This window comes from Rhinopithecus bieti, unplaced genomic scaffold (assembly GCF_001698545.2).
Source record: "Rhinopithecus bieti isolate Rb0 unplaced genomic scaffold, ASM169854v2 scaffold_2439, whole genome shotgun sequence".
NCBI lineage: Eukaryota > Metazoa > Chordata > Mammalia > Primates > Cercopithecidae > Rhinopithecus > Rhinopithecus bieti.
Window position 1 is genome coordinate 1,609,151 of NW_016804232.1, and position 13,355 is coordinate 1,622,505.

General features: G+C 46.6%; 1 protein-coding gene across 1 annotated transcript in view; it reads left to right on the forward strand.

Annotated features, from left to right (window-relative positions):
* The first annotated feature begins 11,495 nt into the window (after window positions 1–11,495).
* The window catches only part of CDK13 (cyclin dependent kinase 13), a 144,169-nt gene continuing 142,309 nt past the window's right edge, over window positions 11,496–13,355 (forward strand). Inside the window, exon 1 of the mRNA XM_017867362.1 lies at window positions 11,496–13,215. Coding sequence (XP_017722851.1) covers window positions 12,626–13,215 — 590 coding nt within the window. The 5' untranslated portion in view covers window positions 11,496–12,625. The remainder of the gene's footprint in view (window positions 13,216–13,355) is intronic.

Below are 13,355 nucleotides of genomic sequence, written 5' to 3' on the forward strand. Positions count from 1 at the left end.
ACATTACACTGTGTTTTTTACTACTTTTTGAGCCATTCTAAAAGCCCTGCATATACACAGCACCAAAACAAGCTGCTTCTGTGTGGGGACACATATTTTGCTTTAGTTCTAGACAGCTGTAACTAACAGCTGTACTTTCTTAGCTGTACTATGTCCAATCCTTCCTTCCTATGTGAAAGAATTCCCCACTGTCTTGGTAATGCCCTTCTTCCCACTCTGGAGGCATTAGAGGACATATCCTGACATACTCCCCACCTCCAGCAGCCCACGCATGGGCATGTGATCTAGGCTTAGCCAATGATCATTTTTCCAGAACATTGATTCTTGACCAGATAACACAAAGACAAAGGGGAGATGATATTTAATTCACAGCAGTAGGGAAATTATCTTCAAGGGCACTGAGGATGAATCCTAAAAGTGCCCTACAATGATGGTGGCTGTGTTCTTCCCAGGCTATTGCTAAAATCTTGTAGCTTCTTGGCTTCTGGAACCACCTAGGTGTCTATCCATTTTTCAAGCCTAGTATTATAGATTCCTGTCAGTTTGTTAGCCCTTGATAACACCCTTCCAATAAATTCGTTTTCCCTTAAGATTGTTAGAGTAGCCATTTACTTTCCATAAAAGTATTTCATGGAAATACTTTAATAATGAAAATCAGTCAATTCATTCATTAATTCTCCTAATATTCATTAAACTGTATATTGTAGCAGAGCTTAAGAATATGATGGTGATTAAATAGAATATGATGGTGACTAAGAATATGATGGTGAGTAATAGACACTGTTTCTACTGACTTGGAACCCACAGTCTATTGGAAGATACAGACAAGGAAGGAGATGATTGAAACATAGGCATGATGGAAAAATGCTATTCACCAGAAACACAAAGAAGGAGCATTTACTCCAGCCTTAATGATGGTAGTGATGCGGGGGTGTCAGATAAAGCTTCAAGTGATATCTAAATTAATATCTGAAAATATATAAAAATGACACCTAGTTGTGAGGTAGGAGGTGGGAGTGAGAATTCCAAATAGAGGGAAAATGCCATGTGATAGCCCAGAGTTGAGAAGAGCAGTACCTTTCAAAAATGAGAAAAAAGCTCCGTTTTTCTGAAGTGCAGAGTAAATTTAAGCAGGTAGAGACTTGAATCTGGAGCGATAAGTGGGACTCAGATTATGCCAAGTATTGTGAGTCACGTAAGGGTTTTAGTACTTTTTCCTATAAGCAGTTAGAAGCAATTGAAGGCTTTCAAGCAGAAACCTCAGTAGGTAGCTATCTGGTACCTGAGGGCCTGGGGAAATTGTGTAAGAAAAGATTGTGAAATTCAGGAGTGGGAGCAAAAATCTCTATCTGTCATGACTTCAAAGTCATTGATTTATTTTTATTTTACTTTTTTTTTTTTTAGATGCAGTCTCACTCTATTGCCCGGGCTGGAGTGCAGTGGCACCATCTCAGCTCACTGCAACCTCCGCTTCCTGAGTTCAAGTGATTCTGCTGCCTCAGCCTCCTGAGTAGCTGGGATCACAGGTGTGCACCACTATGCCTGGCTAATTTTTCTTTTGTATTTTTAATAGAGATGGGGTTTCACCATGTTGGCCAGGCTGGTCTCGAACTCTTGACCTCAAGTGATCCACCTGCCTCGGCCTCCCAAAGTGCTGGGATTATAGGCGTGAGCCACCGTGCCTGTCCTATTGATTTTTCTAAAAATTTTATCTTGTTTTTACAGAGATGGGATCTCTCTATGTTGTCCAGGTTGGTCTCAAACTCCTGGGTTCAATGAATCCTCCCGCTGCAGCCTCCCAAAGTGCTGGGATTACAGGTGTGAGCCACCACATCCAGCCAAAATCATTGATTTTTGCTTTTTTTTTAGTACAATGATAATGTGCTTTCCTTTATGTGTGAAAATGATAATATTGGGTTGAAAATCAGCAGATAGGTTGGGCGCAGTGGTTCACGCCTGTAATCCCAGCACTTTGGGAGGTTGAGGCTGGCAGATCACCTGAGGTCAGGAGTTCGAGACTAACCTGGTCAACACAGGGAAACCATGTCTCTACTGAAAATACAAAAATTAGCTGGACTTGAAGGCATATGCCTGTAATCCCAGCTACTCGGGAGGCTGAGGCAGGAGAATCGCTTAAACCTGGGAAGCAGAGGTTGCAGTGAGCCGAGATTGCACCACTGCACTCTAGCCTGGGCAACAGAACAAGACTCTGTCTCTAAATAAATAAATAAATAAATAAATAAATAAATAAATAAATACCAAGCCGAGCACAGTGGCTCACATCTGTTATCCCATCACTTTGGGAGGCTGAGGCGGGCAGATCACTTGAGGTCAGGAGTTTGAGACCAGCCTGGCCAACATGGTGAAACCCCGTCTCTACTAAAAATACAAAAATTAGCCAGGTGTGGTGGTGCATGCCTGTAATCCCAGCTACTCAGGAGGCTGAGGCAGGAGAACAGCTTGAACCCTGGAGGTGGAGGTTGCAGTGAGCCAAGATCGTGCCACCCGGGCATGTGCCAGCCTGGGCAACAAGAGAGAGACTCCATCTCAAAAAAAAAAGTAGTAGACAGGTTTATTGAGAATTTTTTTCTATAATGGTAATGGATTTACTATGATTTACCAATGTTTCACAGAGCATTACCTATGAGAGTGGCCTTCAGATTTTTTGCATTTCCTAAAATAATCTTGGAAGCCTGTATCTTTGTACATTTTTAAGTTGACATTTAAGATTTTTTTTATTATAAATTTAAATAGTTACTAATGATATAATTTTCTGTCATTGTATAAGTAAAACTAAATCACTTGCATTTATGTATGGAAAAGATTCAAACTATAGCAATTTGATATCCGCTATCATTCTTTTAGAAATAATGCATCATCTTTAGTAAGCAGAATTTTACATTGTTCCTCTTTTTCTTTGACTTGTTATTTCCATTCTACTTCCCTCGCATAATTTTATCATAATACAATATGGTAATTACTTTTGACTTCTGACTCTTTTCTGATTACTCTATCATACATCCTGCTATAAAATGTGTATTAAAGTGAAACTTATGAGTTAAAAAAATTTTTTTCTTTTCCCCATTTTCTATGACTGGAGAAAAAAATTTTTATTCTAGATTAAGCCTTAATTTTAATTATCACTAATATTGATTAAAACAGCAAATACATTTTATATTTTGATAAATAATTTTTAAACATTAGTTAACATGCCATGCACCATTAGCTCATATGTCCATGGAAGATTAGTACTTACTGCTACAATGAGACAGATTGCCTTGATTAAAAATTGCTTCCTCATACCAGTGTTTTGAACTGTGGCTTCCTTTGTTTGTCTTTGTTCTTACACCTTTGGGCAATGCACCATTATGATTACAGAATGCGTGAAAGTGGCGTCAGCTGCAGGTCGCTCATGCCTGTAATCCCAGCACTTTGGGAGGCTGAGGTGGGTGGATTCTTGAGCCCAGGAGTTTGAGTACAGGAGGAGTTTGAAATCAGCCTGGTCAACAAAACCGCTGTCTCTACTAAAAATGCAAAAATTAGCCTGGTAGCATAGCACACACCTGTAGTTTCAGCTTCTTGGGGCTGAGGCAGGAGATTACCTGAGCCTTGGGAGATTGAGGCTACAGTGATCCATGATCACGCCACTGCACTGCAGCCTGGGTGACAGAGCAAGACTGCTGTCTCAAAAGAACAAAAAGAAAGGAAGAAAATATGTCTTCTTTTGGTAAAATGAGGGAAAGAGACCCAGCAAGACAACTTGAGGCCAGGCATGGTGGCTTACCCCTATAATCCCAGCACTTTGGGAAGCTGAGGTGGGTGGATCACTTGAGGTCAGGAGTTCGAGAACAGCCTGACCAACATGGTGAAAGCCTGTCTCTACTAAAAATACAAAACTTAGCCAGGTGTGGTGGCAGGTGTCTTTAATCCCAGCTACTCGGAAGGCTGAGGCACAAGAATCGCTTGAACCCGGGAGGCGGAGGCTGCAATGAGCTGAGATTGTGCCATTGCACTCCAGCTGGGTGACAGTGAGACTCTGTCTCACAAAAAAAAAAAAAAAAAAAAAAAGGCACCTTGACCACGGGCAGATCAATTTTATTTTACGTATTTATTTAAAATTTTAATTTTATTTTAGATATGTGGTATTCCTCTGTGACTCTGTTGGAGTGCAGTGGCGCGATCATGGCTTACTGCAGCCTTGAACTGCTAAGCTCAAGTAATCCTCCCACCTCAGCCTCCTGGGTAGCTGGGACTACAGGCACGTGCCACCATGCCATGTTACTTATTTTTTGTAGAGATAGGGTCTTGCTGGTCTCAAACTCCTAGTCTCAAGCAATTCTCTCACCTCTGCCTCTCAAAGTGTTGGGATTATAGCTGTGAGTCACTGTGCCTGGCCTAGATCAATTTTAGAAGTATACAAGTTGAGGATCTAAAAACTCACTTCCTTAAAACTTTCCCAACCTATTTATTCCTTAGAACATCTTTGAGTAGCACTAGTAAATTTGAAAGTCATGGATCTAGCTGGAAGGCAAAATAAACCAGGTTTCTTTTACAAGTAGCAGTAGGATCTTGGACAAGACATAGATTTGTGTAAATCTCAGTTTACATCATAAAAGTAAGTGTCGGGGATTGAGTTAATTTTAAGATTTTATTTTGTTTTATTTTATTTTGAGACAGGATCTCACTCTGTCACCCAGGCTGGCATGCGGTGGTGCAATCTCAGTCCTCTGCAACCTCTGCCTCCTGGGCCTCAGGTGATCTCCCACTTCAGCCTCCTGAGTAGCTGGGAATACAGGTGTGAGCCAACATGCCCAGGTAATTTTTGTATTTTTTTTTTTTTGGTAGAGATAGGAGTTTGCCACATTGCCCAGGCTGGTCTCGAACTCCTGGGCTCAAGTGATTCACCCACCTTGGTCTCCCAAAGTGCTGGGATTGACCTCCCAAAGTGCTGATATTACAGGTGTGAGTCACTGTGCCTGACCTAAGATTTTAATTTTTAAATCCCTTGAATTCCACTGGTAATTTTTAGCTATGCCCAGGACAATAAGAAGAAGGCCAGGAACAAAGAGAGGGAAAAGGAAAGATGAAAAGCATCTGTGTGGTTACTGAGGACACCACAAAGGAAAAGAGCTATAGATCAAGACTTTGACACTGTATTAGTCCGTTTTCATGCTGCTGATAAAGGTATGCCTGAGACTGGGAAGAAAAAGAGGTTTAATTGGACTTACAGTTCCACATGACTCGGGGGGAAAAGACACTTCTTACATTGTGGTGGCAAGAAAAAATGAAGAAGAGGCATTTCTTATTATCCCTAATAAACTCATTAGATTTTGTGAAACTTATTCACTATCAAGAGAATAGCATGGGAAAGACTGGCCCCCATGATTCAATTATCACCCCTGGGTACCTCCCACAACATGTGGGAATTCTGGGAGATAGAATTCAAGTTCAGATTTGAATGGGGACACAGCAAAACTGTATCAGACACTTAAAAAAATAGTTTTATTTGTGTTTAGAATATGTTTTGAGGTTAAAATTTGCTTCACATTATTGTTTATGTGGCTATAGGCTACTCAATCTCTTTGATCTTTACTTTTCTTATCTGTTAAATGATAATAATATCATCTATTTTGTACTTCAGGTGATGATTATGAGAGAGAAACTAACGCTTCTTTCACTTAGCTAATGTCTTCAAGGTTCATCCATGTTGTAGCATGTATTAGAAATGCATTCCTTTTTACTGCTGAATAATATTCCATTGTATGGCTATGCCACATTTTGCTTATCTGTTCATCAGTTGATGAACATTTGGGTTGTTTCCGTTTTTTACCTATCATGACATGTTGTGAGAGCATACGTTTTCATATCTTTTGGGTAATATGCCTAGGAGTGAGATTGCTGGGTCATATGGTAATTATATGTTTAGCATTTAGAGGAACTGCCAAATTGTTTTCCAAAGGGGCAACACCCAGATTGGCGTGGTGGCTCACACCTGTAATCCCAGCACTTTGGGAGGCCGAGGTGGATGGATCACTTGAGGTTAAGAGTTTGATCCCAGCCTGGCCAACATGGTGAAACGCCATCCCTACCAAAAATACAAAAATTAGCTGGGTGTGGTGGAACGTCTGTGATCCTCGCTACTCAGGAGGCTGAGGCAGGAGAATCTCTTGAACCTGGGAAGCAGAGGTTGCAGTGAGTCCAGATTGCCCCACTGCACTCCATTCTGGGTGATAGAGAGAGACTCTGTCTCAAAATAAATAAATAAACAAAGCAAAAAGCACAAAAGACATTTTGAGAGAAGATTTTCTCATAATATTTAATCAACAAAAGTTGAATATTAAGCAATAATAAATAAACATTTACATTTTTAAAAAGTGGCTGCCCCATTTTTACACTTCCACCAGCAATGTATGAAAGTTCCAATTTCTCCACATCCTCAACAAAACTTGCCTATTGATTATAGTCATACTGGTGTTTTTAATTTTGTTTTATTTATCTATATTTGAGACAGGGTTTCGCTCTGTCACCCAAGCTGGAGTACAGTGGCACGATCTCGGCTCACTGCAACCTCCGCCTCCCAGGTTCAAGCGATTCTCATGCCTCAGTCTCTCAAGTAGCTGGGACTACAGGTGTGCACCACCACACCCAGCTAATTTTTGTATTTTTCTAGAGCCGAGATTTCACCATGTTGCCCAGGCTGGTTCTGGTGTTTGAAATGGTATCTCCTGTGGTTTTGATTCGAATTTTCCTAGTGGATAATGACATCGGGCATCTTTTCATGTGCTTTTTGGTCACTTGTATAGCTTCTTTGGAAAAATGTCTGTTTAGGTCCTTTAAACTTTTTTTTTTTTTTGACAGAGTCTCACTCTGTCACCCAGGCTGGAGTACAGTGGTGCGATCTCTGCTCACTGCAACTTCTGCCTCCCAAGTTCCAGTGATTCTTGTTCCTCAGCCTCCCGAGTAGCTGGGATTACAGGTGTGTGCCACCACACCTGGCTAATTTTTGTATTAGTAGTAAAGACGGGGTTTCACCAGGCTGGTCTTGAACTTCTGACCTCAAGTGATAGCCCGTCTCAGCCTCCCAAAGTGCTGGGATTAAAGGCATGAGCCATCATGCCCCGCTGAACTTTTTTTTCTTTTTCTGATAACACTTAAGATCTATCCTCTTGGCAAACGTGAAATATAGGATCGGTTTTTCTTTGTTGTTGTTGTTGTTTTTGAGACAGTGTCTCACTCTGTCGCCCAGGCTGGAGTACAGTGGTGGGATCTTGGCTCACTGCAACCTCCGCCTCCTCGATTCAAGTGATTCTCCTGCCTCACTCTCCAGAGTAGCTGGGATTACAGGTGTGTGCCACCACACCTGGCTAAATTTTGTATTTTTAGTAGAGATGGGTTTTGGCCATATTATCCAGTTTGGTCTCCAATTCCTGGGCTCAATCTGCCTGTCTTGAATTGTAATTTGAATGAAATCCAGTTTATCTATTTTTCCTTTTGTCACATGTGCTTTTGGCTCATTTTGATTTTTTTTTAAAAATATGGTATGAGGTTGGCATCCAGCTTTTTTCTTTTGCATGTGGATACCCAGTTGTCCTGATATTATTTGTTGAAATGTCTATTCTTCCCCATTGAATTGTCTTGGCACCTTGTTGAAAATCAACAGTCCATAAATGTAAGAGTGAATCAATTCTTACATGCTGATTTTTATACTTTTTTTGTAATGTTCTGTAAACAAAATAAGATTAACATTTCCAGTTAAAAAGTTCTGGTAGAAATGAGTCGGGAGCAGTGGCTCACACCTATAATCCCAGCACTTTGAGAGGCTGAGGCGGGTGGATCATCTGAGGTCAGGAGTTCAAGACCAGCCTGGTCAACATGGTTAAACCCTATCTCTACTAAAAATACCAAAACTAGCTGGGTGTGGTGGCAGGAGCCTGTAATTCCAGCTACTCGGGGGGCTGAGGCAGGAGAATCGCTTGAAGCCGGGAGGCAGAGGTTGTAGTGAGCTGAGATCACACCATCGCACTCCAGCCTGGGAGACAAGAGCGAGACTTTGTCTCCAAAAAAAAAAAAAGTTCTGGTAGAAATGATTTCCTGTAACCTATGTCATCATCAGTATTATATTTTAAGATGTTAATGACTAAAGAGAAATTTTTTAAAAAATAGATGAATTGTTCACGTTTGTTTCTCTCAAATTAGTTGATGTAATCAGTAACTCGAAATACTCTTGTATCCTAGTTGAACTTCCAAATATTCACGAATATTTATCTCCTAAGAGTACCTAAACATTTTGTAAAATTAAAGAATAAAAAACATTTGGCCGGGTGCAGTGGCTCACACCTACAATCCCAGCAGTTTGGGAGGCTGAGGCAGCCAGATCACTTGAGGTCAGGAATTCAAGACCAGCCTGACCAACGGGGTGAAATCCTTTCCCTACTAAAAATACAAAAATGAGCCAGGCGTGATGGCGCACATCTGTAATCTCAGCTACTTGGGAGGCTCAAGCAGGAGAATTGCTTGAATCCGGGAGGTGGAGGTTGCAGTGAGCCAAGATCATGCCACTGCACTGCAGCCTGGGCAACAGAGCAACAACAACAATGTATTCCAGGCCAGGCACGGTGGCTCATGCCTGTAATCCCAGCACTTTGGGAGGCGGAGGAGGGCAGATCACTTGAGGCCAGGAGCTCGGGAGCAGCCTGGCCAATATGGTGAAACCCCGTCTCTACTGAAAATACAAAAATTAGCCAGGCATGGTGGCGCACTTTGAGACCTAGGCATGGTGGCGTGTGCTTTTAGTCCCAAGCGATTCTCCTGCCCCAGCCCGGCCCTGATCTTCCATTTTCTAAGAATCATTTCCAGAAGCTTCATCCAACAACTTCTACTTCCCTTCATTGGCAGGAGCCAATGATCACGTCTCATCTGCAAGGAATACTGGAAGATGTAGTTTTTAGCTAGGCACATTTACCCCCATTAAACCCAGGATACTGTTACTGATGTAATCAAGGGAAAATCCATGTAGGAAGACAGCTAGAAGTTTACTCCACCATTACTGTTTTATAAATACGTATCCTTCAGCTTTACTGAACCAGCCAAGAATTCCCACTCCCCAACACGTAGAAGCAATATTGCACTTCTGAAAAAAGTGCCAACAAGATGAGTCCGGAGCCGGGGGCAGTGACTCACGTCTGTCATCCCAACACTTTGGGAGGCCGAGGCCGGTGGATCACCTGAGGTCAGGCGATCGAGACCAGCCTGCCCAACATGACGAAACCCCATTTCTACTAAAAATACAAAAAATTAGCCCGGCATCGTGGCGGGCCACTGTAATCCCAGCTACTCCAGAGGCTGAGGCAGGAGAATCGCTTGAACCTTGGGGGTGGAGGCTGCAGTGAGCCAAGATTGCACCACTGCACTCCAGCCTAGACGACAAGAATGAAACTCTGTCTCAAAAAAAACAAAAACACCAACCCCTCCCCCCCACACAAGCAGTAATAAACAAAAATACACTCTCAAATGGCAATTTCAAATCTCTTTAATATTCAGGCAAGCAGACAGGCTTACAGACACAGACGACTTCTAATTCAAAGGTCGTTCCCATTTTTTGGAGTTTGAATCCTTTATTAGTGTTTCCAACCACGTGGGCGGGTATCTTTGGAGAGCTCAAAATGTTCATTCAACTTCCCCCACCAAAGGTAGAATCTTTGAGGAAACATGTGGGTGGTAGAACAACAGCAAAAATATTTTAGTACATGTTTTTTGTTTGCAGCTTGAATTCGGAACTATCCATTTACTTTTCTTTTCTGTTCTTCTCCATTTAACACACTTACCCATGGGAATTATCCATTTATTATGGATCAAGGTTTGTTTGAAAGTATATGATAGAAGATGACATTCTCAAGTGGAACTGTTTGTACATGTGGGGAGCTGCAAGCTAAACCTCTTATTTGCTCTCTTTGTTCTGTTATTCCAGTCTATTTAATGTAGGATGATGGAACAAGTTGATCCTACATGTTTCTGAAAAAGCCACTTCCTAAACAGTCTTTGGCAGGAGGCTGGCTACAGGACCTTCACTCAACAATACTGTCAACGAGAAATTTGTTTTAGGAACTCTGCCCTATTTTTCTATTCAGTTTCTCAATGCCCGTCCCATGGTGTGACCCACCCAGGCCTGCCCTCCTGGGACATGCTCTGACTTTAAGATTACCTATTCCTTTGCCTCCTCCTTTACCCTTCCGCAAACCAACACCCTTTGTACTCGGTCAGTGAAATCTGATCTTAGCTTAAATCAGTCCAGTCTGTAATACTGTGATGTCAAACTGATTAAAATAATTTACCCTAAGGTATGAATGATGGATAGATACCAAGTGTGTAAGAACTAAACCAACTGATGATCTGAACAAATAAATTTTCAAAGGGGTGACTACAGGTAGTCATTGAACAGACGGCTTTTTATTAGAGGCAGGGCCTCGCCCTGCCGATTGCCCAGTATGGGGTGCTGTGGCACGGTCACAGCTCACTCCAGCCTCGAACTCTTGAGTTCCAGAGATCCTCCTGCCTCAGCCTCCGGAGTAGCTGGGACGACAGGCTTGTGCCACCGCGCCGCCTTAGCTTGCGTTTCCAACCATTCCAAAAGTCAATAAGCCATTTAGATTTTAATCTAACTATCCCAAGTGCTCAGTCTGTAACTGAAGGGCAATTCTAAGGCAAGAAATTAGATGTGAGGTCACTATATGGCTATGTTTGGCAACCCCAGAGGTTTAGATATTAAGGTGAAAGTGGGTGAAGTACTAAGAGGGCAGTCCTCATTCGCACAAGATGTTTTGATTTCAAGGCTCCTGAGAAGTTATGGAATTTTCAGTAGTTCCTTTTAACATTCCACTTATTCCCTGCATTGATTTAAACTTTAACATTTTTTATTTTAAAGTAAATAGTGTTACCGAAGCTTGAGCTGTGATTCCCAAGTCTGTTTTTCAGGATAAGAATGCGCCTCACGGAGGTTGCGGTGAGCCGAGATCGCATCATTGCACTCCAGCCTGGGCAACAAGAGCGAAACTCCAGTCTCCAAAAAAAAAAAAAAAAAAAGGTGAGGCCTCGAACTTTGGTGTACGTTAGACAAGTTAAACCAAGGCCATCTCCGCCCTGTTTCGCGGGGTGTCTTCTCTCCTTTCGCAGTTGTTCCACTTCCAGGGCTTGACTGAAGGTAGGCTACGGGGTGACTGCCTAGCCTAGAAGGCCACCAACAGCATTATTTCCCTCGCAGTCTCCAGAGACACTTGTTCTCACTGTGACCTTTCGCTCACCAGGCAGGCAGTGCGGCATCTGCAGAGGGCCGGAACCGGCACTGCGCGCTGGACGCAAGCAACAGGCACGACGGGCGCGCCACCACGGGGAGAGTCTCAAGCCACAGCAGTGGGCGGCGCACAAATCCTCTCCTTTCTTTAACCCTTCTTCACATTGAGTCCCACCCTCACCGGAAGCCGAGCGGTTTCTACACATGTCACTTCCGGTGCGGCCCGCCGGCCACTGGCGGGAGCGAGCACGCCAGTGCGCGGCAACTTTGTTCCCGCCTCTCTTGCCCCGGCCACCTCTCATCTTCGGCTTTCTCTGAGCGTGACGACCGGGCGCGCTCCCGGTCGTACGTCAGGGCTGAGGGGGAAAAGCCCAAAGAGCGAGGCGAGGAGGAGGGTTTGTGGAGGTTAGGGCCCAACCAGCAAGTCCCTTGGCTCTCCCTCCTCCTGACGAGGAGCGGAGAGGGAAGGGGAGGAGGGAGCCGGGCCGGCCGCGCACATCAGGAGCCTCCTCGTGGAGGGGGGGAGCGGAGGAAAAGGGTAGCTCCGCCACCTCTGCTCGCGGCTGTGGCGGCGAAAGAAGAAAGTCAGGGCCCATACTCACCGCCACAGACTCAGAAACGCCCCCGCCCCCATCTCCCCGGAAATAGCCCCCCGCCCAGCCCAGCACACTCGCTGCCCCAACCGAGAGCCGCAGCCCGGTCGCCCCCGCCTCGCCCCGCCCCGCTGCCCAACCCCGCGGGCCGCAGAGTGCGCGAGGCTCTAGGCTGGGAGTTGTTGTCAGGCCCAGGCCACTTCCGAGGCGCCTGCGGTGTGTCGCCGCCACCACAGGAGGACGACGTCGACGCCGAATAGGGAGGCGGGGGAGGCGTGTTGTTGTCTCGCCCACTCCCCTCCCCTGAACTCGCACCCTACGTCAGGGCGCGATGGAGTGAAGCGGCGACGAAGGTGGTACTTCCGCGTTGCGCTGCCCGAGCCGAGAGCGCGGCCGAGGCCGCTCCCCCACCCCCGGGGGCACTTGGAGGACTCGGGACTCCCCCGCAGGTCAGCGCCCGGCGCATCTGGTGTTTTCGCTGCCGAGGTATAGGACGACGAGCGCGATCGGGAGCTCCGCCGCCCGGATTCTTGCTTCTCTGAGGCCCGGAGGCCGCTGCGTACCCCACTGTGACCTGGAACCCAGGGACCCGAGTCCCGACCCGGATTATCGTGGAGCGTCTCCCGGCCGGTCCTGGTGCTCGGTGTCCCTCCGCCACCGCTCCCGTTTCCGGCGGGGGAGATGGCCAGGATCTGACCTGGGAGGAGGCCGCACCCGCGCCGCGCTCTGCGGCTGGCTCTAGGCGATGCCGAGCAGCTCGGACACGGCGCTGGGGGGAGGCGGGGGCCTGAGTTGGGCGGAGAAGAAGTTGGAGGAACGCCGCAAGCGGAGGCGATTCCTGTCCCCTCAGCAGCCGCCGCTGCTGTTGCCGCTCCTGCAGCCGCAGCTCCTGCAACCGCCGCCGCCCCCGCCGCCTCTGCTCTTCCTGGCTGCTCCCGGCACGGCCGCCGCCGCAGCCGCCGCCGCCGCGGCCTCCTCCTCTTGCTTCAGCCCGGGCCCCCCTCTGGAGGTCAAGCGGCTGGCGAGAGGCAAGAGGCGCGCAGGAGGGCGGCAGAAGCGGCGCCGCGGGCCCCGCGCCGGGCAGGAGGCGGAGAAGCGTCGGGTCTTCTCGCTGCCCCAGCCGCAGCAGGACGGCGGTGGCGGTGCTAGTAGCGGCGGGGGTGTGACCCCGCTGGTGGAATACGAGGATGTGAGCTCCCAGTCCGAGCAGGGGCTGCTGCTGGGGGGGGCCAGCGCGGCAACGGCGGCGACGGCTGCCGGGGGAACGGGGGGCAGCGGCGGGAGTCCGGCCTCCTCCTCCGGCACCCAGCGGCGCGGGGAGGGGTCGGAGCGCAGGCCCCGCCGGGACCGCCGCAGCAGCAGTGGCCGCAGCAAGGAGCGCCATCGCGAGCACCGGCGGCGAGATGGACAGCGCGGTGGCAGCGAGGCCTCCAAGTCCCGCAGCCGCCACAGCCACAGCGGCGAGGAGCGGGCGG